The sequence below is a fragment of the Giraffa tippelskirchi genome, chromosome 11, assembly GCF_054371585.1.
Source record: "Giraffa tippelskirchi isolate mGirTip1 chromosome 11, T2T-mGirTip1v1.2.pri, whole genome shotgun sequence".
NCBI lineage: Eukaryota > Metazoa > Chordata > Mammalia > Artiodactyla > Giraffidae > Giraffa > Giraffa tippelskirchi.
The window spans coordinates 93,800,256-93,827,632 of NC_137285.1; the positions used below are offsets into that span (position 1 = coordinate 93,800,256).

The window sequence follows — 27,377 nt, forward strand, 5'->3', positions numbered from 1 at the left end:
ATATCCAAGTATTTGGAGGTTTTCTAGAAATCAAGAAATGTTTCTGTTATTTTATTCTGTTTTAAATTATTTTTAATTTCATCATGATTAGAAAACTTCCTTTGTATGATTTTAATTCTTTTAAATTGTAGATATTTATTTTATGGCCCAGAATATGGTGTATTTTGGTGATGGTTTTTCATGCACACTTGAAAAGAATTTGTTTTCTTTGGTTGAGTTCAGTGCTCTATAAATGTCAATTATGTCAAGTTGGTTGACAGTGTTACTCCAAACTTCTATAGCTTTACTAATTTATTGTCCACTTTAGGCAAACTTTCTCTGGTTGCAGCCAGCAGGGGCTACTCTTTGTTGCAGAGTGTGGGCTTCTCATTGCTGTGGCTTTTCTTGCTGTGGAGCACAGGCTCTGGATACACAGGCTTCAGTAGGTGCAGCTCACAGGCTCAACAGTTGTGACCTGCATGCTCTAGAACGCAGGCTCAGTAGTTATGGCACATGGGCTTAGCTGCACCACGGCATGTGGAATCTTTCTGGACCAGGGATTGAACTCATGTCTCTTGCACTGGTAGGCATTTCTTATCTACTGCACCACCAGGGAAGTCCAGTAATTATATCATGTTTGATGAGGTTTTTCAATATAAGAGAAAAGGAGTATAGTTGTGGAATCAGGAACTTAAGTACTTGATTGACAACATCAATATTAGCTCATTACTTTGCAGTATAAAAATGTAATACCTATCATTTAAAAAATTATGGTAAAACCAACATAAAATTTATCATCTTAACTATTTATCTTGACTATTTTTAAGTGTATAGTTCAGTAGTTAATTAATTACTTTTTAAAGTGGTTTAAGTAGTAAGAAGAAAAGTTCTGTACATTTACTTACACAGTTACCATTTTTGGTGTTCTTCATTCTTGTATGGATCTAGATTTTTACTTAGAATCACTTTTCTTCTTCAAATTTTATCTATCTGAAAATTTTTCCTACCTTTTTATTTTATTTTTTTAAATTAATTTATTTAATTGAAGGCTAGTTACTTTACAAGATTGTAGTGGTTTTTGCCATACATTTGACATGAATCAGCCATGGGTGTTTTGCTGAGTTGGCTGATATTTTTTTTTCTTCCCAGGGATCTATTTTCCTGGTTCTTTGAATGCATGGCAATTGATTACTACGTGGTAGACATTGTTAATTTTATATGATTTTGAGTACCGAAGTTTTTTTGTATTCCTTTAAGTATCTGGGGGGCTTTGTTCTTGTATGTATGTGGCGTGTGCTCAGTTGCTCCATCATGTTTGACTCTCTGCAACTCCCTGAACTGTAGCCACCAAGCTCCTCTGTCCATGGGATGTCCTAGGCAAGAATACTGGAGTGGGTTGCCATTCCCTTCTCCACTGTTCTTATATACTGTCAAGTAAACTTGGATATGATTTGGTTCCTTTGAGATTTGCTTTCAATATTTGTTAGATAGGTCCAGAATGCCTTTTAGTGTAATCCTTACAAGTCAGTTTCTTTAGGGGACATAAAAAGGTTGAGAATGGTATAGAGTAAGTCTAGAAGGTCATATTAGTGAAGTCACTTCAGTCGTGTCCAACTATTCGACTCTAAGGACTGTAGCCTGCCAGGCTCCTCCATCCATGGGATTTTCTAGGCAAGAATACTGGAGTGGGTTGCCATTTCCTTCTCCAGGGGATCTTCCTAACCCAGGGATTGAACCTAGTTCTTCCACATTGCAAGCAGACTCTTTACCATCTGTGCCACCAGGGAATGCCTATGCCTGGTGAATAGGTCATATTAATCTCATATATAAAAGTAAATGCTGATTTTCATCTCATGTGGCAAAAAATTGTGATTTCCTTGAGGTCAAAGAGAATTTGTCTTTTTCCACTTATATCTTAGACATTAACAGTCTCTAGCATTTATTAAATATTTGCTTTCTATGTATTTTTAAAAAATAACTGTAATCTTTCATTTTATTTTTAAAATAACACATAGTTATTTTTACTAGTGATAGCAATTTTTGAAAATAACTATATACTTCTGTAATAATTTTAAGTATTTCATCAACTTACATTTGCTGCAGCCATTCTATTTTTCTAATTTTTCTTTTCTTTTCCATATCTTGCCTTCTCTTCAGTTTGGAGAAATGGAATTCACTTTCCTTTTTGTCTCCCACCATCACATTTTCAGTAGGCCTCCAAAACTATTGAGAAATGAAAAATGAATACACAAAATATTAAATTACTGATTGTGAGGTTATCTGACTATAAACAAGAACTTATGTGTGTTCAGTAGGAATATACCAAGATAGAAATAGAGGAGAGGACAGACCCTTTTAAGATATTTCTAATTAAGTAAATAGCACATTGAGCCTTAAGAGGTGCATGCCATAGAAAAACTAAAAAGGATTAGTATGCTAAGGTACTATTTAATAAGTATTTGTTGCATGAATAAGTGAATAGACATATTCTAGGAGTGTTTTAGTTTCTCATAAGAACAGAGCTGACCAGTATAGGTGCTACTGACTTTTGAAGACTCTAATCCTCCGTACTGATGGCCTTTGATGGGAAGAGCCAACTCACTGGAAAAGACAAGACCCTAATGCTGGGAAAGATTGAGGGCAAGAGGAGAAGAGAATGACAGAGGATGAGATGGTTGGATGGCATCACTGACTCAATGGACATGAGTTTGAGCAAACTCAGGGAGATAGGGAAGGACAGGGAAGCCTGGTGTGCTGCAGTTCATGGGGTCACAAAGAGTCAGACACAACATAGCAACTGAACAATAACAACAAATCCTCAAGGAATATGGGCACCCTCCAAGAATACAGAAATCTCACTACTGTATCCTAAGACTTCATGATCTCCCCATATGATGCTTTATACTGGCTGGTTGCTTGCTTTCCTATTTCCAGTTCCTTCCCCCTCCCTCACCACATACACATTGAATAACAAAGAGGAGAGTTTATCCCCACAACACTCTGAATTTGCCCTATTAAAGCACTGTGCTGAAATATCCTGTTTACTTGACTCTCTCCTTAATTAAAAGGCAAACTACTTGAGTGGAGGAATGTTTTTATTTACCATTGCTTCTTAAGCATCTAGTAAAATGCCATACATCTGACTGGTATGCAATAAAATTTGCTGACTGAATGAATGAATTCACACTTTGATCATTTTTCATGCTTAGTATATCCAGGATACCACATTCTACAATCTGTATATCAGAGATTGAGGGATTTGAATGAAGATACTTGAGGCCATAAAAACAAACATCCAGAACTATACAACCAGAAAATGTTAACTTAGGAGAAGGCAATGGCACCCCACTCCAGTACTCTTGCCTGGAAAATCCCATGGACGGAGGAGCCTGGCGGGCTACGGTCCATGGGGTTGCTAAGAGTCGGACACGACTGAGAGACTTCACTTTCACTTTTCCCATTCATGCACTGGAGAAGGAAATGGCAACCCACTCCAGTATTCTTGCCTGGAGAACCCCAGGGATGGCGGAGCCTGGTGGGCTGCCGTCTACAGGGTCACACAGAGTCGGACACGACTGAAGCGACTTAGCAGCAGCAGCAGCAATGTTAACTTTTAAAATACAAGTTTACAAATATCCTTGGATAAGAAATATTTCCACAAAAAGGAGATTAAACAAACATGTCTGTAGAAAAATTCTCAAATCACATATATGCATTAGAAACCATGTATATTTAAAATCATTCTGTTCAGTTCATATAAATACATGTTATATTTTCCAAAACCATGAAAACCCAAGTGATTCACCACTAGGGTCTGCTGTTACAAGCTCTGTAGAGAAAATGGGATATTAGTCTCAAGAATACCCACTTCTTGTCCAGGGATTAATTAGAGTCAGTAACATCTTCAGATTTTCTTTATTATAAAGATGGGTAATTGCTGAGTGCCAGAGAGTATCTAAAAATGGCCTAGACTCAAAGCTGATTATTAAAAGCAGAAGTAGATGTTAAAAAAAAGATATATTGCTAAATCTTGAAGTATACTAGTAGCCCCAGAGTAGTTAAGCAAATTTTATCAGTTAAATTACTAGAATTTATTATTTAAAAAAAATTTGAAAATTAACTTTCAGAAAGATAGGTTTCTAAGCACATAACATAGAAAACTGTTAATATTTATCTGTTCTTACTGTCTCAGAAACAGGCCTCCAGCCATTGTTCTCTACACGACGATACCAGCCACTATAATCCTCTTCCTGAAGATCATCACTTTTAATATGAGATGTATGTTTTGCTGGAAGTTTTGTGTAGTCTCTAGGGCTATTAGCACACAGATCTTCAATATGTCTGTGAGTGAAAATTTTATAGTATATTTCAGGTGGAAATTTAACCTGTAGATGGAAAAGTTAAAAGAACCACTTCAATTTAATTAGGAAAATAGTCTATGTTTTTAAAAATTACATCTTTTAAATTTCATATAAATGTGCTTTAATACTACTAAGTAAGAATTTATCCATACTTACACCACCTAATCTGAATCGTACATTAATACCAGCAGCAGCATCTAGAAGTTCTGCCTATAAAAAAAAATTAATCTTCAACATTCTATATATATCAGTTCATAATTTCTCACTCTATTATATTAAATAGCTACTGGATATTGATTACTTATGAAATAGATGAAGTGAATAAACCTCAAACAGTTAATTTTAAATTAGAAAGTATCAGAATTTATTTTCTTATAGATACTCAATAAGTAACACAATTTACATGACAACTGGGAAAATGATACCAAACTATGTTTCCTTTCTATGTAATCTAAAAGTTTAAGTGCCAGGTGATTTGCTAGTCATAAAACAGAAGTTTGTTGTATTTTTTAATGCCTCAAATATATGATTTTCATATTAAATATTATCTTCTAGGTTGGGAAGATCCCCTGGAGAAGGAAAAGGCCACCCATTCCAGTATTCTGGCCTGGAGAATTCCATGGACTGTATAGTCCATGGGGTCGCAGAGTCAGACTCGACTGAGTGACTTTCACTTTTACTCTAGGTAGACTCAAAGAAAACAATGTGACTAGTGAATCTGAGTTTAATACCAGCTGACCTTTCCTAGCTAGCTTTTGATTTTAAATCAAAAATCCATGTTTAAATTTTGTAAGAATGGTATATAATTGGTCTTCTAAATTTTAATGCCCCACATCAAATGGAAAATAGAGAAAAAAATCTTGGTCCCCAACCTGTCTCCTGATTATATTAAGTTAGATGAGAAAACAGATGTTATCTTAAATTGTTCAGCCTGAAAGACAACATTAGTTTTGCATAATTTTCTAACCAAAAAATTAAATACATGCACACAAACATGTTCCCTGATTTAGGATTGTTTGACTTGCAATTTTTCATCCTTATGATGGTGCAAAAGTGATACACATTCAGTAGAAACCATACTACTAATTTTGAATTTTGATCTTTTTCCAGGTTAGTGATGCACTGTACGATACTCACTCTGTCCTGTGATGCTGGGCAGCAACAGTGAGAGAGACAGAGCATACAAAATACTAATATCAGAAATGAAAGACGGGCCATCACTACTGACTCCACGGACACTAAAAGGATAATGAACAAATATTATGAACAACTCTATGCCCCAAAATTTGATAACCTAAACTAAATAGATCGATTCCTTGAAAGTCACAACCTATCAAAACTCACATAAGGAGAAATAGACAATCTGAATAGATCAGTATCTATTAAAGAAATTGAATCAATAATTAACCTTTCAAAGTAGAAAACACCATGCCTAGATGAGTTCATGGGTGAATTCTACCAAACATTTAAGGAAGACAAGGTAGTGGAAATCACCCAAGCTGAAGAGAGAAAAAGAAAAAAAAAATTTAAATAAGGATAGCTTAGGAGACCTCTGGGACAACATGAAGCATACTCACATTTGCATTATAGGGATTCCAGAAGGAGATGAAGGAGAGAAATTGGCATAGAATTTATTTAAAGAAGTAATAAGTAAAAAATTTCCCTAACCTGGGGAAAGAAACAGACATCAAATTTCAGGAAGCATGCTGCTGCTGCTAAGTCACTTCAGTCGAGTCCGACTCTGTGCGACCCCATAGATGGCAGTCCACCAGGCTTCCCCATCCCTGGGATTCTCCTGGGGACACTGGAGTGGGCTGCCATTTCCTTCTCTAATGCATGAAAGTGAAAAGTGAAAGTGAAGTCGCTCAGTCATGTCCGACTCTTAGCAACCCCATGGACTGCAGCCTACCAGGCTCCTCCATCCATGAGATTTTCCAGGCAAGAGTACTGGAGTGGGGTGCCATCGCCTTCTCCATTAGGAAGCATAGACAGTCCAACATAAGACAAACTCTAAGAGGTCCACTACAAGACATGTTTTAGTTAAAATAGCAAAAATTAAGGATAAAAGGGAATCTTAAAAGCAGGAAGAGAAAAATAACTAATTACATGAAAGGGATTTCCCATAAAACTACCAGCTGATTGTTCAGCAGAAACTCTGTAGGCCAGAAGGGTGTGGCACAATATATTCAAAGTGATAAAAGGAAAAAATCTACAACCAAGATTATTCCACCTGGCAATGCTATCATTCAAATCTGAAGTAGATACAGAAGTTTCCAGGCAAGTGAAAGCTAAAGGGGTTTGGCCTCACTAAACCAACTTTACAATAAACGTTAGAAGGACTCCTCTAAGGGAAAACTAGAAATATAAGAACTATGAAAGAAATATAGAAATTATGAAAGGAAAAATCTCATCTGTAGTAGATCAACTACTACTAGGTAGTAGGGAGGATAAAGACAAAAGTGGCAAAATATCTAAATTAACAATAAGGAGTTGAGGGATGTAAAAAAAAGCTGTAAAATATATCAAAAACATTAAACATAAGGGATTAACAAGTACAAATTCAGGGTTGTTAAAATGCTTTCAAACTTAAGAGATCTTTAAATATATATATATATATGTATAAATATGTGTGTGTGTATAGACACACATACACACCTCATGGTAATCACAAGCCAAAAACTTGTCATAGAGACACAAACAAAAAAGGAGAAAAGAACCCAAAATAACATAAAGATAGCCATTAAATCACAAGGAATTAGAGCAAAATAAGAAAGGAACAAAAAAGAACTATAAAAACAATCAGAAAATAATTAACAAATGGTAATAACAACATACTTATGAATAATTACTTTAAATGAAAATGGACTAAATGCTCCAATCAAAAGACACAGGGTGGCAGATACAAAATGGATACAAAACAAGACTCTACAATAGATCCACTTAAGATCTAGAGACACATCCAGACTGAAAGAGAGGGGATGGAAAAAGGTATTCTGCGCAATGGAAATCAAAAGAAAGTCAGGTAGGAATACTTATATCAGACTAAATAGACTTTAAAACAAAGACTGCATCAAGAGACAAAGAAGGACAATGCATAACGATAAAAGGATCCACCCAAAAAGAATATAAAACAATTTTAAATATAGATGTACTCAATACAGGAACACTTAAGTATATAAAGCAAACATTAATGGATATAAAGAGAGAAATGGACAGTAACACATTAATAATAGGGGACTTTAACACTCCATTTTCAAGAATGGGCAGATCATTCAGACAGAAGATCAGTTAGAAAACACTGACCTTAAAGAGGTCTCTCTCTTTTTCTCTTGATGTGTCTGGATAACATGTCATCAGTTTAGTTTCTCTCAAAGTACCACCTCTTAGTTTCATTAATCTTTCCTGGTTTTTTGGTTTCTTATTTCACTATTTCTGCTCTGATCTTCATGATTTTGTTCCTTCTATTAATTTTGGGTTTTGTTTTTCTTTTTCCAGCTCTTTTAGATGTAAAAGAAAAGGTGCTCAACATTGCTAATCGTTAGAGAAATGCAAGTCAAATCCACAATGAGATATCCCACACTATCAGAATGGTAGTTCTTCAAGAAAAAAAAGGACAGGGCTCAAATCAACAAAATTAGAAATGAAAAAGGAGAAACTACAAGTGAATCCTTTGCAGAAATACAAAGGATAATAAGAGACTACTACAAGCAACTATATGCCAATAAAATTGACAGCCTGGAAGAAATGAACAAATTCTTGGAAAGGTACAATTTTCAAACACTGAACCAGGAAGAATTAGAAAATAATAACAGACCAATCACAAGTAATGAAATTAAAACTCTTCCAACAAACAAAAGTCTAGGACCAAATAGCTTCACAGGAAAATTCTATCAAACATTTAGAGAAAAGCCAACACCTATCCTTCTAAGTCTTCCAAAAAACTACAGAGGGAGAAAAACTCCCAAACTCATTCCACAAGGGCATTATCACTATCACCCTCATACCAAAATCAGACAAACATATCACAAAAAAGGAAAATTATAGACCAATAACATTAACGAACATAGATGCAAAAATCCCCAACATAATACTAGTAAACAGAATCCCACAGCACATTAAAAGCATAGTATACCAGGATCAAGTGGGATTTATCCAAGGGATGTAATGATTCTTCAATATATGCAAATCAATCAATTGATATACCATATTAAAAAGTAAAGATTAAAAACAATATGATCATCTCAAGAGATGCAGATAATACTTTTGACAAAATTTAACAACCATTTATCATAAAAATTCTCCAGAAAATGGGCATAGAGGGAAACTACGTCAATATAATAAAGGCCATATACAACAAACCCACAACTAAGAACATTCTAACCAGTGAAAAACGGAAAGCATTTCCTTTAGGATTGGGAACGAGAAAAGGATATAGACCCTTGAACTTTTTTAAAAAAATAATTTTAGAAGTCCTAGCCATGGCAATTGGAGAAGAAAAGAAATAAAAGTATTACAAATTGGAGAAGAAGAAGTAAAATTGTCACTGTTTGCAGATGACATGATGTGACACCTGGAAAATCCTAAAGATATCACCAGAAAACTACTCAGCTCAGTTCAGCTCAGTTGCTCAGTCACGTCCGAATTTTTATGACCCCATGGACTGCAGCATGCCAGGCTTCCCTGTCCATCACCAACTCCCGCAGCTTGCTCAAACTCATGTCCATGGAGTTGGTAATGCCAAACAACCATCTCATCCTCTCTCGTCCCTTCTCCTCCTGCTTTCAATCTTTCCCAGCATCGGGATCTTTTCCAAGAGTCAGTCTTTGCATCAGGTGGCCAAAGTATTGGAGCTTCAGTTTCAGCATCAGCCCTTCCAATGAATATTCAGGATTGATTTCCTTTGGGATTGACTGGTTGGATCTCCTTGCAGTCCAAGGGACTCTCAAGAGTTTTCTCCAACATCCCAGCTCAAAAGCAGTTCTTCAGTGCTCAGCTTTCTTCATAGTCCAACTCTCATATCCACACAAGACTACTGGAAAAACCATAGCTCTGACTAGATCAACCTTTGTTGGCAAGGTAATGTCTCTGCTTTTTAATATGCTGTCTAGGTTGGTCATAGCTTTTCTTCCAAGGAGCAAGTGTCTTTTAATTGCATGGTTGCAGTCACCATCTGCAGTGATTTTGGAGCCCCAAAACTAAAGTCTGTCACTGCTTCCATTGTTTCCCCATCTATTTGCCATGAAGTGATGGGACCAGATGCCATGATCTTAGTTTTTTGAATGTTGAGTTTAGAGCCAGCTTTTTCACTCTCCTCTTTCATTTGCATCAAGAGGCTCTTTAGTTCTTCACTTACTGCCATAAGGGTGGTGTCATCTGTATATCTGAGGTTATTGATATTTCTCCTGGCAATCTTGATTCCAGAATGTGCTTCATCCAGCCTGGCATTTTGCATGATGTACTGTGCATATAAGTTAAATAAGCAGGGTGACAATATACAGTGTTGACAACTCCTTTCACAATTTGGAACAAGTCCGTTGTTCCATGCCCAGTTCTAACTGTTGTTTCTTGACCTGCATACAGATTTTTCAGGGGCAGGTAAGGTGGCCTGGTATTCCTATCTCTTGAAGAATTTCCCACAGATTGTTGTGATCCATACAGTCAAAGTCTCTGGCATAGTCAATAAAGCAGAAATAGATGTTTTTCTTGAACTCTTTTGCTTTTTCTATGATTTAATAGACGTTGACAATTTGATCGCTGGTTCCTCTGCCTTTTCTAAATCCAGCTTGAACATCTGGAACTTCTCAATTCACATACTGTTGAAGCCTAGCTTGGAGAATTTTGTTAGTGTGTGAGATGAGTGCAATTGTGCAGCAGTTTGAACACTCTTTGGCATTGCCTTTCTTTGAGATTGGAATGAAAACTGACTTTTCCAGTCCTGTGGCCACAGACGAGTTTTCCAAATTTGCTGGCATATTGAGTGCAGCACTTTCACAGAATCATTTTCTAGGATTTGAAATAGCTCAGCTGGAATTCTATCACCTCCACTAGCTTTGTTTGTAGTGATGCTTCCTAACGCCCACTTGACTTCACGTTCCAGGATGTCTGGTTCTAGGTGAGTGATCACATCATCATGGTTATCTGGGTCATGAAGATCTTTTTTGTATAGTTCTTCTGTGTATTCTTGCCACCTCTTCTTTATATCTTCTGCTTCTGTTAGGTCCATACCATTTCTGTCCTTTATCGAGCCCATCTTTGCATGAAATGTTCCCTTGGTATCTCTAATTTTCGTGAAAAGATCTCTAGTCTTTTCCACTCTATTGCTTTCCTCTATTTCTTTTTATTGATTACTGAAGAAGGCTTTCTTATCTCTCCTTGCTGTTCTTTGGAACTCTGTATTCAAATGGATATATCTTTCCTTTTATCCTTTGCCTTTAGCTTCTCTTCTTTTTTAGCTATTTGTAAGACCTCCTCAGAAAACCATTTTGCCTTTCTTTTTCTTGGAGATGGTTTTGATCACTGCCTCCTATACAGTGTCATGCACCTCTGCCCATAGTCCTTCAAGCACTCTGTCTATCATATCTAATTCCTTGAATCTATTTGTCACTTCCACTGTATAATCGTAAGGGATTTGATTTAGGTCATAACTGAATAGTCTATTGGTTTTCCCTACTTTCTGCAATTTAAGTCTGAATTTGGTAATAAGGAGTTCATGATCTGAGCCACAGTCAGCTCCTGGTCTTGTTTTTGCTGATTGTATAAAGTTTCTCCATCTCCAACTGCAAAGAATATAATCAATCTGATTTCAGTATTGACCATTTGGTGATGTCCATGTGTAGAGTCATCTCTTGTGTTGTTGGAAGAGGGTGTTTGCTATGACCAGTTCTCTTGGAAAAACTCTTGTTAGCCTTTGCTCTGCTTCAATTTTACTCCAAGGCCAAACGTGTCTGTTACTCCAGGTATCTCTTGACTTCCTACTTTTGCATTCCAGTCCCCTACAATGAAAAGGACAATATTTTTTGGTGTTAGTTCTAGAAGGTCTTGTAGGTCATTATAGAACCATTCAACTTCAGCTTCTTCAGCATTAGTGGTTGCTGAATCCAAGTGTCATAGACTTGGATTACTGTGATACTGAATGGTTTGCCTTGGAAATGAACAGAGATCATTCTGTCTTTTTTGAGATTGCAACCAAGTACTGCAGTTTGGACTCTTTTGTTGACTATGAGGGTTATTCCATTTCTTCTAAGGAATTCTTGACCACAGTAGTAGATGTAATGGTCATCTGAATTAAATTCACCCATTCCAGTACATTTTAGTTCACTAATTCCTAAAATGTCGATGTTTACTCCTGCCATCTCCTGTTTGACCACTTCCAGTTTGCCTTGATTCATGAAGGTAACATTCCAGGTTCCTATGCAATATTCTTTACAGCATTGGACTTTACTTCTATCACCAGTCACATCCACAACTGGGTGTTGTTTTTGCTTTGGCTCCGTCTGTTCATTCTTTCTGGAGTTATTTCTCCACTCTTCTCCTGTAGCATATTGGGCACCTACCAACCTGGGGAGTTCATCTTTCAGTGTTCCATCTTTTTGCCTTTTCTACTGTTAATGGGGTTCTCAAGGCAGGAATACTGAAGTGGTCTGCCCTTCCCATTCTCCCTCCAGTGGACCACGTTTTGTCAAAACTCTCCATCATGACCTGTCCGTCTTGGGTGGCCCTACATGGCATAGCTCATGGTTTCACTGAGTTAGACAAGGCTGTGGTCCATGTGATCAGTTTGTTTAGTTTTCTGTGATTGTGGTTTCCTTTCTGTCTGCCCTCTGCTGAATAAGGATAAGAGGCTTATAGAAGTTTCCTGATGGGAGAGACTGAGGGTGGGTAAAACCGGGATTTGTTCTGATGGGGCCATACTCAGTAAATCTTTAATCTAATTTTCTGTTGATTTTTCTGTTGATGGGTGGGGCTATTTTCCCTTCCTGTTGTTTGGCCTGAGGCCAAGCTGTCGACCCAGCCTCCACTGGAAACTCCTGGACACCCACAGGCAAGTATGACTCAGCCTCTTGTGGGGACACTGCTCCTTTCTCCTGGTGCACACAAGGTTTTGTCTGTCCCTCCAAGAGTAGGTTTCCACAGTCCTGTGGAAGTTCTGTAATCAAATCCCACTGGCCTCCAAAGTCAAATTCCCTGGGGGTTCTCAGTCCCTTTGCCAGATCCCCAGGTTGGGAAATCTGTTGTGGGGCCTACAACTTTCTTAACAGTGTGAGAATTTCTTTGGTATAATAGTTCTGCAGACTGTGGGTCATCTGCTCAGAGGCTCTATGGTGGGTAACGCTGCGTGACCCAGGTCTCCTGCAGCCAGTGCCCCTGTCCCTGCAGCAGGCCACTGCTGACCCGCACCTCCACAGGAGACACTCAAACATTCAAAGGTAGGCCTGACTCAGTCTCTGTGGGGCCTCTGGGTCCTGGTGCACGTAAGGTTTTGTTTGAGCCCTCCAAGTATTTCTGGCGGGTATGGGGTTTGATGCTAAATGGGATTTCACCCCTCCTACCATCTTGTTGGGGCTTCTCCTTTGCCCTTGGATGTGGAGTATCCTTTTATTGTGGTGTCCTACATTTTTCTGTCAATGGTTGTTCAGCAGCGAGTTGCAATTTTAGAGTTCTTGCAAGAGAAGATGAGCGCATGTCTTTCTATTCCACCATCTTTCTGCTGGAAAACTACTAGAGCTCATCAATGAATTCAGTAAAGTTGCTACAAAAGCTACAAAATTAATACACAGAAATCTCTTGCATTCCTATATACTAACAACAAAAGATCATAACAAGAAATTAAGGAAACAATCCCATTTACCATCGCAATGAAAAGCATAAAATAGCTAGGTTTGCCGACAAAGGTCTGTCTAGTCAAAGTTATGGTTTTTCCGGTAGTCATGTATGGATATCAGTTGGACCATAAAGAAAGCTGAGCACCAAAGAATTGATGCTTTTGAACTGTGGTGTTGGAAAAGACTCCTGAGAGTCCCATGGACTGCAAGGAGATCAAACCAGTCAATTCTAAAGGAAATCAGTCCTGAATATTCATTGGAAGGAGTGATGCTGAAGCTGAAACTCCAATACTTTGGCCATCTGATGCAAAGAACTGACTCACTGGAAAAGACCCTGATGCTTGGAAAGATTAAAGGCAGGAGGAGAAGGGGTGACAGAGGATGAGATGGTTGGATGGCATCACTAATTTGATGAACATGAGTTTGAGCAGGCTTCGGGAGTTGGTGATGGACAGGGAAGCTGGGCATGCTGCAGTCCCTGGGGTCACAAAGAGTTAGACATGACTGAGTGACTGAATTGAAATGAACTGATACCTACTGAAAGAGGCAAAAGACCTGTGCTCAGAAAACTATAAAACGCAAATGAAAGAAATCAAAGATGCACAAACAGGTGAAGAGACATACTATGTTCTTGGTTTGGTAAAATCAATATTGTGAAAATGACTATACTACCCAAAGCAAGCTACAGATTCAATGCATTCCCTATCAAATTACCAATGGCATTCTTCACAGAGTTGGAAGAAAAATCTTTACATTTTGTATGGAAACACAAAAGATCCTGAAAGTCAAATCCATCTTGAGAAAGAAATATGGAACTTGAAGAATCAAGCTCCCTAACTTCAGACTATATTACAAAGCTACAGTAATCAAGACTGTATAGTATAGGCACAAAAACAGAAATATAGATCAGTGGCCCAAAATAGAAAGCCCAGAGATAAACCTGCACACATATGGTCACGTAATCTACAACAAAGGAAGCTAGGATATACAATGGAGAAAAGACAGCCTATTCAATACATGGTGCTGGAAAACCTGGACAGCAACATATAAAAGGATGAAAGTAGAACACTATCTAACATCATACACAAAAATAAACTCAAAATGGATTAAAGACCTAAATTTAATAACTAGATACTATAAAACTCTTAGAGGAAAATAGGAAAACCACTCTGTGACATAAACCACAAAAAGACCTTTTTTAAAAAATATATATATATATATATATTTAACCTTTTAATTTATTCACTTTTAATTGAAGGATAATGATTTTTATTTTACAATATTTTGTTGATTTCTGCCATATATCAACATGAATCAGCCATAGGTATACCTATGTCCCCTCCTGCTTGAACCTCCCTCCCACCTCCCACCCCATCCCACCCACCCCTCTAGGTTTTCAGAGGCCTTTTTTGAGTCCCTGTGTCATACAGCAAATTCCCACTGGCTATCTGTTTTACATATGGTAGTGCACATGTTTCCATGTTACGCTCTCCATTTGTCCCACCCTCTCCTTCCCTCTCCTGCGTCTATAAGTCTGTTCTCAATGTTTGTGTCTCCACTGCTGCCCTACAAATAGGTTCATCAGTACCATCTTTCTAAATTCCATATATATATGTCAGTGTACTGTATTTGTTTTTCTCTTTCTGACTTACTTCACTCTGTATAATAGGCTCTAGGTTCATCCACCTCATTAGAACTGACTCAGATGCATTCCTTTTTATGGCTTAGTAATATTCCACATGAGTTTGGGTAAACTCCGGGAGTTGGTGATGGACAGGGAGGCCTGGTGTGCTGTGATTCATGGGGTCGCAAAGAGTTGGACACGACTGAGCAACTGAACTGAGTGAACCAATGACTATTCCATTGTATATATGTACCACAGCTTCTTTATCTATTTATCTGTCCCAGGACATCCAGGCTGCTTCTCTGTTCTAGCTATTATAATAGTGCTGCAATGAACATTGGGGTACATGCATCATTTTCAATTATGGTTTTCTCAGGGTATATGCCCAGTAGTGGGATTGTTGGGTCATATGATACTTTTAAGGGCTTCCCAGGTGGCGCAAGTGGTAAACATCCTGCCTGCCAATGCAGGAGACATAAGAGATGTGGGTTCGATCCCTGGGTCACAAAGATCCCCTGGAAGGGGAAATGGCAAACCACTCCAGTATTCTTGCCTAGAGAATCCCCATGAACAGAGGAGGCCAGAGGACTACAGACCATAGGGTCACAAATAGTTGGACAAAACTGAAGTGACTGAGCACTCAAACACCCATGGTAGTTTTATTCCTATTTTTTTAAGGAATCTCCATACTGTTCTCCTGAAACTCCAATACTTTGACCCTCTGATGCAAAGAGCTGATTCATTTGAAAAGACCCTGATGCTGGGAAAGAATGAGGGCAGGAGGAGAAGGGGACGACAGAGAATGAGATGGTTGGATGGCATCAGTGACTCAATGGACATGAGTTCGGGTAAACTCCGGGAGTTGGTGATGGACAGGGAGGCCTGGTGTGCTGTGGTTCATGGGGTCTCAAAGTCGGACACTGCTGAGCGACTGAACTGAACTGATACTGTTCTCCATAGTGGCTGTAGCAATTTCAGTTCAGTTCAGTCGCTCAGTCGTGTCTAACTCTTTGCAACCCCATGGACTGCAGCACACCAGGCCTTCCTGTCCATCACCAACTCCCAGAGCCTGCTCAAACTTATGTCCATCGAGTCGGTGATGCCATCCAACCATCTCATCCTCTGTTGTCCCCTTCTCCTCCTGCCTTCAATCTTTCCCAGCAACAGGGTCTTTTCCACTGAGTCAGTTCTTCGCATCAGGTGGCCAAAGTATTACATTCTCCCCAACAGTGCAAGAACAGGATTTTTTTGACCCACCTCCTTGAGTTAGGAAAACTTTTTTTAAATGGGACTTAAAAGCTTTTGCACACAAAGAAAGCCATAAATGAGATGAAAAGACAATCCTCAGAATGTGAGAAAATATTTGCAAACAAAGCAATGAATGAAGGATTAATCTCCAAAATATACAAGCAGCTCATGGAGCCCAATATAAAAAACAAACAAACAATGCAATCAAAAAAATGGGTGGAAAACCTAAACAGACATCTCTCCAAACATGAGAAACTGATGACAAGAGGCACATAAAAAGATGCTCAACATCGCTAATTATTAGAGAAATGCAAATCAAAAGTACAATGAAGTATCATCTTATACTGGTCGGAATGGCCATCATCAAAAAAATCTACAAACAATAAATGCTGGAGAGGATGTGGAGAAAAGGGAGCCCTCTTGCACTGTTGATGGGAATGTAAATTGATACAGCCACTGTGGAGGACAGTGTGGAAGCTTAAAAAGCTCCACCTTAAAGAGCTAAAAAAGAACCATCATACGACACAACAATCCCACTACAGGACATACACCCTGAGAAGAACCATCATATGACCCAACAATCCCACTACAGGACATACACCCTGAGAAGAACCATCATATGACCCAACAATCCCACTACAGGACATACACCCTGAGAAAACTAAAGTTCAAAATGACACATGTACTCCAGTGTTCACTGCAGCACTATTTACAGTGCTAGGACATGGAAACCTAAATGTCCAATGACAGATGAATAGATAAAGAAGATATGTTACCTATAAACAGTGGAATATCACTCGTCCATAAAAAGAAACAGAATTGAGTCATATGTAGAGATGTGGATGAACTAGAGTCTGTTGTACAGAGTCAAGTAAGTCAGAAGGAGTAAAACAAATATATTACCGCATATATGTGGAATCTAGAAATGTTGTACAGATTAACCGAGTTCCAGGGCAAGGGTAGAGATGCAGATGTAGGGAAAAGATATGGGGACACAAGGGGAATGGGAGGGTGGGATGAATTAAGAAATTAGGATTGATGTATATACACTGTCTTGTATAAAACTGATAGTTAGTAGGAACCTGCTGTACACCACAAGGAGCTCAGCTCAGTGCTCTGTGATGACCTAGATGGGTGGGTTGGGCGGTGGGGTGGGAGGAAGGTCTAAGATGAAGTGGATATATGTATACATATAGCTTATTCACTTCGTTGTACAACAGAAACTGATACGACATTGTAAAGCAATTATATTTCACTTGAAAAGAATAAAGGTATTTATACATCATGAAAAAAGCATAATGTCCTCACCTCTGTAGGATTGATGTATCTCACTATCTGACGTGGCTCCCCTTGTCTTCTTATGTGAATCAGACGTTTGAGGTGTTGGAATACAGCGACATTCTAAAGGTTCAAACACACAGGATTTTACTGTTGAAACTGGGTTTTCTACCTCTAATTAGCTTTTTGCCTAATTAGGGCAAAATGAGTGAAAATCATGAGATAGATTTTACTGTTGTGAAATAGATTTTAGAAATATTATCCAATCATGGCTTGCTTTCACAAGCCAGGTAATACTGGTATTCTTACAAGGGTTTACCCTTAAATCGGTAATTCTATTACTAGGAAGTGTAAATAAAATGTCCAAAACTTTGGTTGTATCACTTTTGTATAGTCCAGAGTAATGTAGGAGAAAGACAAAATACAGCTTCGTGGTTAAGCACACTAGGCATGGCATGCTACTGTCTGGGCTCAAGGGTTAGGGCTCACTGGCTGCGTAAGCGCTGGGTCCTGAACAAGCTGCCTAACCTCTGGCTCAGTTTCTCATCTAAACTATGGGAATGACAGCACCATTTCACACAGCTACATTTAGGAGTAACTGAGTTAACGTTTGTAAAGCATTTAGAACAGCTTCTGGCACAGAAGAGCATTCAACAAATATTATCTATTATTATCATTACAAAAGCCTCCTTATTCCTGTAGTAATTCCACTGATTTACAAACCTTATCTACTTCTCATGTTAGTGCAAATTTAGTCAAACTACTCCAAGCAATTCTTGTATCTTGGAAAGCTATCTTTGGTAACTTTCCCCTCATACCTTATTCCTCCCAAAACCCTTAATTACTCTTAAAATGTTCCCCACCCACTCTTTTGCTTATATTAAATCAAATCAAATAAAGCCAAGTTGAAGTAATCCTTAACACCAATATCACAATTTGAAGTTCCACCACAATTGCCTGTGGGAGATGGTGTAGCCCATATCAACACAAATAATATTCTTCCTGAAAGGAAAATGTAATATTCTTAAGTAAAACCCCAAATTGGATATCAAGAAAAATTTATGATGGTTTGAAATCTGAACAGTATTTTCTAAATTTGTATATTACTGTATCAAATCACCCTCAAATTTAGTGACTTAAAGTAAAACCATTTTCTATGGGTTGAAAGAGAACTTCTATTTTTGCATGGAATCATGTACTTGGGCCTAGTCATTTGCCAGATCAGATGGAGTTGGGTGATTTAATATGGTCTCACACACATATCTGGGTCTTCAGCTTGGATTGTTGGAACATCTGTGGTGGCCTGGCTTCTCTCTCCACATACAATTTCAGTTTAGAGTTTCTTTGCAGTGTGTAGGTTTCAAAATATGAGACATATAGACAGAGAGAGAGAAATTGCAAAGCCTTGTCGTGGAAGTCACACAGCATCACTTAGTTAGAATTCTATTGGTAAATTCAGGACCTAGAAAGTCTCAGGAGGTCTAGTGCAAAGTGTGACCCATAGGAAGTTCCATATATATATGGAACCTCATCCAAGAGTGGCTCAGAAGAGAAATACTTATAGGGGACAGAACTTCAAGCATCATACCCATGTATACTATGCCTGGAAGGAAAGATGGCCAGTGATACAGATCTACAGATGGAGAATAACTGATGGTTTTGCTGGATGGTCAGGGATTTGGAAAGAAAATTGGTTTTTGGTTAGAAAATTGTTGGGGAAGAGGTCATACTCCTCCAGACCTCTCACACTTGAGTACCAACTGTGAAGATATTTGTATCCCATACCAATTCTCACCAAAAAGCAATCTCAGCAGAGAAGAATATTAATAATCAAGTAAGCAAGTTGATCCATTCAGTCAGTCTTTTTTCCCTAGCCACTGTTCTCCTTGTCCAATGGGCTCATGAACAAAATGGCCATGGCAACAGGAATGGAGGTTATTTGTGGGATCAGCAACATGAATTTTTGCTCACTATATTTGGCTACTACTACTGCTGAGTGTATTTTCCAAATAGGAAAAGGAGTACGTCAAGGCTGTATATTGTCACCCTGCTTATTTAACTTATATGCAGAGTACATCATGAGAAACACTGGGCTGGAAGAAACACAAGCTGGAATCAAGATTGCCGGGAGAAATATCAATAACCTCAGATAGGCAGATGACACCACCCTTATGGCAGAAAGCGAAGAAGAACTGAAGAGCCTCTTGATGAAAGTGAAAGAGGAGAGTGAAAAAGTTGGCTTAAAGCTCAACATTCAGAAAACTAAGATCATGGCATCTGGTCCCATCACTTCATGGCAAATAGATGGGGAAACAGTGGAAACAGTGTCAGACTTTGTTTTTTTGGGCTCCAAAATCACTGCTGATGGTGATTGCAGCCATGAAATTAAAAGACGCTTACTCCTTGGAAGGAAGGCTATGGCCAACCTAGATAGCATATTTAAAAGCAGAGACATTACTTTGCCAACAAAGGTCCGTCTAGTCAAGGCTATGGTTTTTCCAGTGGTCATGTATGGATGTGAGAGTTGGACAATGAAGAAAGCTGAGCACCGCAGAATTGATGCTTTTGAACTGTGGTGTTGGAGAAGACTCTTGAGAGTCCCTTGGACTGCAAGGAGATCCAACCAGTCCATCCTAAAGGAGATCAGTCCTGGGTGTTCATTGGAAGGACTGATGTTGAAGCTGAAACTCCAATACTTTGGTCACCTCATGTAAAGAGTTGACTCATTGGAAAAGACCCTAATGCTGGGAAGGATTGGGGGCAGGAGGAGAAGGGGACGACAGAGGATGAGACGGTTGGATGGCATCACCGACTCGATGGACATGGTTTGGGTAAACTCCGGGAGTTGGTGATGGACAGGGAGGCCTGGTGTGCTGCGATTCATAGGGTCGCGAAGAGTCGGACATGACTGAGCGACTGAACTGAACTGAACTGAACTGTTTTACCACTGTTCATGCTCATGAATGAGAAGATTGCCTTGGAGACTTGTGAAGTGGGTGGAATAAGTTAATCAACAGATTTTCTCAAAGAAATTACAGTCAGGTAGCCAGTTATTAAGCCAGGCATCTCTCAAATACTAAAATTCAGAGGATTTTACTATAGAGTACCAAATTCATGCCAGAACTAGCTTTCCCAGATGGTTCATGTAAATTTTTTAAAGAGATAAGCTTTCAGCATTTGTTTCTTTTGACCATGCCTTGTGGCATGTGGCATCTTAGTTCCTCAACCAGGGATCACACACACCCTCTGCATTGGAAGTGGGGAGTCTTAACCACTAGACTGCCAGGCAAGTTCCTTGTTTTGTTTTTTTAAAATTTTATTTTATATTGGGGTGTAGTTGATTTACAATGTTGTGTTAATTTCAGGTATAAAGCAAAGTGATTCAGTTATACATATACATGTATCTATTCTTTTTCAGATTCTGATTTGGGTTTTAAGAAGAGGACTGATCACCAGGGAAACCAGAAAATTCCATCTTGAAGCCCAGAAGAGATAAGTGTTGGGCATTTCCCAGTCATAAATGGCATAGTGAAAAGTGAAAGTGAACGTCGCTCAGTCATGTATGACTCTTGCAATCCCACGGGTCACAGAGTCCATGGAATTCTCCAAGTCAGAATACCGGAGTGGGTAGCCGTTCCCTTCTCCAGGGGATCTTCCTAACCCAGGGATCAAACCCAGGTCTCCCACATTGCAGGCAGATTCTTTACCAGCTGAGCCACCAGGGAAGCCCAAGAATACTGGAGTGGGTAGCCTATCCCTTTTCCAGCAGATCTTCCTGACCCAGGAATCAAACTGGGGTCTCCTGCATTGCAGGCAAATTCTTTACCGCTGAGCCACCGGGAAAGCATAGGACTACCACCATGTTCTTAATAGGAAACACCCCATCTGGCTTGACGGGAAACCAGCCACTTTGGTAACCTTTGGTCTTCCACCGCACACGGAGCCAGAGGAAACTGGCAAGGTCAGAGTCTGAGAGTGCGAGGCTTCTTCACATAAGATGCCCGGGTCCCTGAGAAGGATCTACAAATACCCTAAACTTCCAAGAAAAAAATGGAGTATATGCATGTTTTCCTAGGGAAAGGGTCCACCCCTTCTCATAGAGCCAAGAGTCGGTTAAAACTCTGAGATAGAGAACAGCACTAAGCCAGTTGCAGGGAAGAATGAGGAAGCCACCAGATACACCACCAAGAGCCAGCCATATCTGAGAGCTCACCAAGCTGTCACTGAAGTTAGAACAGGGACTCACAGCAGAGACAGTCAAGCATTGTTTTTCTGCACTTCTTTCTAACTGTACTTCAAGTTCTTTTGAGAACAAGGCCCTGATCTTGGTCCACTGCTATCTTGTATTCATTCTTGGGTATTAATTCACCAACATTAAACCCCAGGATAGAAGATGTGATAAGACAAGACTTCCTCCCCTACAGAGTCTTTTGCTGGTTTCAGTGGTGGACAGTGGTCATCACAGAAAACACACAGAATCTTTTCCCTGAAACTGAGGTGGGATGAAAAGTGCCTGCTGTGAATATTATCATCTTTTTCCTTGACCCTTGACCTCCAGTTTCTGAAGATATAGCAGAAAATAATCTTCCTTGAAGATAAAGGGTAACAAATTCATACAACAAAAACACAGTCTTCCAATGCCCTGCTTTCAGATATTCTGGGTTTAGTTCAGCTGCCAGATAAACTGATTGATGCATTCATCTCGATAGCCAGGTGAGCCCACCTGGTAGTGTGATAGGCCGTTGAGAGCTGGAAAGGGCACTGGAACCCTGATATCACCTGAAAATCTTTTCCTGGGAAGACAGTTTCATGAATGAGGTATTCCAAGCAAATGACTCCAAACTTCCCCAGATGCTCCTCAATTACTGTGTCAGAGAGATGACTTTATTCTTGACCTTGACTTGTCTGTGTTTCAGGATGAGCTCCTGAACAGGCTTCAGATCTGGAAATCCCTAGGTCACTTGGGCTTCCCTGGTGGCTCAGATGGTAAAGAGTCCACCTACAATGTGGTAGACCTGGGTTCGATCCTTGGGTTGGGAAGATACCCTGGAAGAGGGCATGGTAACCCACTCCAGTATTCTTCCCTGGAGAATCCCCATGGACAGGGGAGCCTAGTGGGCTACAGTCCATGGGGTCACAAAGTTACCTCAAAATATGTGTCTTGGGAAAGGGCCTAATGAACTCTATGCTAATTTTTTAGCTAGCTTGGAAGTTGCTATTTCCCGTAATGTTATCAAAAAAGAGGCCAAAATGCAAAAAACTGCTTACTTATGAAAATACAAATCAGGAACATCAAAGAGCTATCTCTTCAATTCATGAGACTGGGACTATTATTGATTATTTAAAGGCTTATCACCATTTAGGATCAGAAACTCAAAAAATGCAACGTATTGGATCCCTTGAAGTTGGACGTTCCCTGACAGTTTCTTCTTATGCCCAACAGTTAATATCCATCTACCAGCAGATATTTGACTAATAAGACATATCCACCAGCCTGCAGCTTTTAGTCTTAAAGTGACATTGGAGACAATTGGCATAACTGTTACATGTACAGACTTTCAACTAGCCCCATTGTCTATAGCCATTTTCCTTATAGTCCTTTAGAATTACTAAATCCTAGGGTTCCGATGACAAACAGGCTATTAGTGTTTAGTGCCTCTTTAAGTATGTCTAGGTAAATCTTCTACATAGATATGTCCAATAAGATACTACCATTTATTTTTGGTTTTCCAGACATAAGATAAAATTTCTTATTTGCTCATGAACTCCCTTCTCTCTGTTATGGGTGAACTTTCAATATATTGTCACTTCGTTTGGATTCTAGAGGGATAGAAAGTGAAAATGTGTGCTCAGTTTACCATTTTATTAAAACACACACACACACTTTTTATATACAAGGCTTTTCTACTGAAGCTCCTTAAATTCAAGGATGTATTTTAAAGAGCCTAGCACAGTGTCAGGAATGTAATAAGTGTTCAAAGGTATGTGGCTGATTGGATTTGAATGTGGAAGAGAACAAATTACAAATGACAGAAAAGCTTAGGCCTAGATGACAAGCATGCTGTTAGATACCAACAAAGGAATAATAGATTTTAAAGAAAAATTTTTTTTTTAGTGTTGGAAATCAATTGTTATGCCCTAGCATAGGCAAATAATGGAAACTATTTTTCAAGACATCATTAACTGTTATGAAATTATTTTTGTGTGCTAGAAACAGACATACCACTTTACACACAGACTGTTGATACTATCCTAGAGAGAAGAGAGTTCGTTTTACCTCTTGGCTCTCACCTAATCCAGTAAATCAACTTGGAATATTCCTTATTGGATAAGAAGATCACATAGCATACTATAACACAGCAAGAATCTACTACATTAATCCAGATATGCATTATGTCCTCAAGAGTAGGTACTCAATATTTAATGAGTGAATATATCCCTAACACTTGCTTGCAAACCTGATTCCAGAGTCAAGAAATAAAGTTTTCAGAGGTGAAAACCAAATAAGTGATGATTTCATTATAGTGGCCATTATCAAAGTACCTGATCTAGATTAAAAACTCAGTAAATATTTGTGAGGCTAATAAGATAATCACCGTTAACTTTTTCAAACTTTAAAGAAGTCTACTTATCAAGCAAATGCTGGTGTACAACTCTTTAATATAGTAATACTGAAAGCCATTGAATTTTATAAACAGTTGAACTATATATCAATTGTATCTCAATAAAGCTACAAAAAAAGAAAGAAACTCACAAGCAAACTTTTCCAGGCCTTCTGAATGACTCTGGCAGCTCTGTCTTTCCTTTCAAATTCTGATTCCTGTTTCAAAGCCATGTGAAAGTCCTAAAATAAAACAAACAAAGGAGTATATTTAAAATTACTTTATATATTCCATCATGAAACTGTCACTAGAACTACATGAAAATCAAATAGAAAATACAAAGGAAATCCTGAAAATGATATTTGGCATCAAAATAATAAACATTAAAATTGATACCTTTAACTGATAGCCTCTGTTCCAATTTGCTTTTTATTGAGGTATAGTTGATTTACAATATTATATTTTTTTCATTATGTTGAAAGATTATACTCCATCTAATGTTACAAAATAATGGCTATATTTCCCTGTGCTGTAAAATATATCCTTGTTGCTTTTCTACTTTATACATAGTAATTTGTATCTCTTAACCCCCTGCCCCTATTTTGTTCCTTCCCTTTTCCCACTCTTCACTGGTAACCATTAGCTTGTTCTCTATATCTGCAGGTATGTTTCTGTTTTGTTATATACATCATTTGTTTTAGTTTTTAGATTCAGCATATAAATGATAATATAGAGTATTTGTCTTTGTCTGACTTTTTCACTAAGCATAATAATCTCTAGGTCCATTCACATTGCAAATGGCAGAATTTGTCTTTTTTTATAGCCGAATAATATTCCACTATATATACATGCATACCACATTTTCTTTATACATTTATCTGTTGATGGACATGTAGGTTGATTCACTATCATGGCAATTATAAATAATGCTTCTAAAAATAGTGGGGTGCATACATCTTTTTGAATTCTTGTTTTCATTTTCTTTGAAAATGAAACAGCAGTGGAATTGTTGGATCATATAATAGTTCTATTTTTAGTTTTTTGAGGAACCTCCATACTGTTTTCCACATTAGCTGCACCAATTTACATTCCCACCAACAGTGTATGAGGGTTCCCTTTTCTTCACATCCTCACAAACATTTGTTACTTGTAGACTTTTTGATGCTAGCTATCCTGACAGATATGAGAGAATATCTCATAGTTTTGATTTGCATCTCTCTGATGATTAGCAATGCTGATCAGCATTTCATGTGCCTGTTAGCCACCTGTCTGTCTTCTAAATGTCTATTCAGGTCTTCTGCCCATATTTTAAATTGGATTATTTCTTTTTTTGATATTGAGCTGTATGAGTTATTTACCTATTTTGAATATTACCGCTATTGTTTATACCATTTGCAAATATTTTCTCCCATTCTGCAGGTTGTCTTTTAGTTTTGTTGATGGTCTTTTTTTTTTTTTTTGCTGTGCAAAAGCTTTTAAATTTAATTATGGCCTATTTGGGTTTTATTTTTTTTTGCTTTAATTTCTTTTTCCTTGGAAGAATGTTCCAAGAAAATATTGTTATAATTTATAGCTAAGAGTGTTCTGCCTATCTTCTCTTCTAGGAACTTAATGATTTTAAGTTGTACATTTAGTTTTTAAACCATGTTGAGCTTTTGTATATGGTGTGAGGAAATGTCCTAATGTCATTGTTTTACAGGTGACTGTCCAGTTTTCCCAAAATAACTTCTTGAAGAGACTGTCTTTTCTTCACGGTGTATTCTTGCCTCCTTTGTTGTAAATTAATGATGGTAGATGTGTGGGTTTAATTCTGGGCTCTTTATTCTTTTCCATTGATCCATATGTCTGTTTTTGTGCCAATACCAAACTGTAACAATGACTGTATGGTTTTATCTGAGGTCTGGAGGTTATGCCTTCAGCTTTGCTCTTTTTTCTCGGGATTGTTTTCAGAATTCAGGATCTTTTGTGGTTCCATTTAAAACTTATTTTAACTTTTTATTTTAACTTGAAGTATAGTTGATTAATCATGGTGTGTTAGTTCTAGGTGTACAACAATGTGATTGAATTATACATACACATATATCTATTCTTTTTCAAATACTTTTCTGATTTAGATTGTTATAAAATATTGAGCACAGTTCTTGGTGCTATGCAATAGGCCCTTGTTGGTTATCCATTTAAAATATAGTAATGTGTACATGTCTATCTCAACCCCCTAACTATCCCTCCTCCACCATCCTTCCCCTCTGGTAATTATAAACTCATTCTCTAAGTTTAGCAATCTGTTTCTGTTTTGTGAATAAGTTCATTTGTATCTTCTTTTTTTAGATTCCACATATAAGCAAAATCATCCAATATTAGTCTTTCTCTGTCTATCCTACTTCACACTAGGTCCATCCATGTTGCTTGCAAATAGCATTATTTCATTCTTTTTAATGTCCATTGTTTTCCCAAGAGAATGCACTGGTCATAGCAAACACCCTCTTCCAACAAAACAAGAGAAGACTCTACACATGGAAATCACCAGATGGTCAATACCAAAATCAGATTGATTATATTCTTTGCAGCCAAAAATGGAGAAGCTCTATACAGTCAGCAAAAACAAGACCGGGAGCTGGCTGTGGCTCAGATCATGAATTCCTCATTACCAAATTCAGACTGAAATTGAAGAAAGTAGGGAAAACCACTAGACCATTCAGGTATGACCTAAATCAAATCCCTTATGATTATACAGTGGAAGTGACAAATAGATTTAAGGGACTAGATCTGATAGACAGAGTGTCTGATGAACTATGGATGGAGGTTCGTGACATTGTACAAGAGACAGGGATCAAGACCATCCCCATGGAAAAGAAATGCAAAAAAGCAAAATGGCTGTCTGAAGAGGTCTTACAAATAGCTGGGAAAAGAAGAGATGTAAAAAGCAAAGGAGAAAAAGAAAGATATTCCCATTTGAATGCAGAGTTCCAAAGAACAGCAAGGAGAGATAAGAAAGCCTTCCTCAGTGATCACTGTAAAGAAATAGAGGAAAACAACAAAATGGGAAAGACTAGAGATCTCTTCAAGAAAATTAGAGATACCAAGGGAACATTTCATGCAAAGATGGGCTCGATAAAGGACAGAAATGGTATGGACCTAACAGAAGATATTAAGAAGAGGTGGCAAGAATACACAGAAGAACTATACAAAAAAGATCTTCACGACCCAGATAATCACAATGGTGTGATCACTCACCTAGTGCCAGACATCCTGGAATGTGAAGTCAAGTGGGCCTTAGAAAGCATCACTATGAACAAAGCTAGTGGAGGTGATGGAATTCCAGTTGAGCTATTTCAAATCCTGAAAGATGATGCTGTGAAAGTGCTGCACTCGATATGCCAGCAAATTTGGAAAACTCAGCAGTGGTAACATGACTGGAAAAGGTCAGTTTTCATTCCAATCCCAAAGAAAGGCAATGCCAAAG

At 38.2% G+C, this 27,377-nt stretch overlaps 1 protein-coding gene across 18 annotated transcripts in view; it reads right to left on the minus strand.

Moving 5' to 3' along the window:
- The window catches only part of C11H11orf65 (chromosome 11 C11orf65 homolog), a 67,347-nt gene that overhangs the window by 26,285 nt on the left and 13,685 nt on the right, over nucleotides 1-27,377 (minus strand). For 8 of the 18 annotated variants that reach the window (XM_081545385.1, XM_081545375.1, XM_081545384.1 and 5 more), the window contains exons 2-6: nucleotides 24,067-24,156; nucleotides 17,343-17,435; nucleotides 4,497-4,550; nucleotides 4,164-4,364; nucleotides 2,072-2,202 (exon numbers count right to left, since the gene is read on the minus strand). In XM_081545385.1, the coding sequence (XP_081401511.1) occupies nucleotides 2,072-2,202; nucleotides 4,164-4,364; nucleotides 4,497-4,550; nucleotides 17,343-17,435; nucleotides 24,067-24,147 (560 nt within the window). In that variant the 5' untranslated portion in view covers nucleotides 24,148-24,156. Of the gene's footprint in view, nucleotides 1-2,071; nucleotides 2,203-4,163; nucleotides 4,365-4,496; nucleotides 4,551-5,477; nucleotides 5,579-17,342; nucleotides 17,436-24,066; nucleotides 24,157-27,377 lie in introns of all 18 variants that reach the window. The other 10 variants (XM_081545382.1, XM_081545380.1, XM_081545381.1 and 7 more) reach the window with 4 other exon arrangements.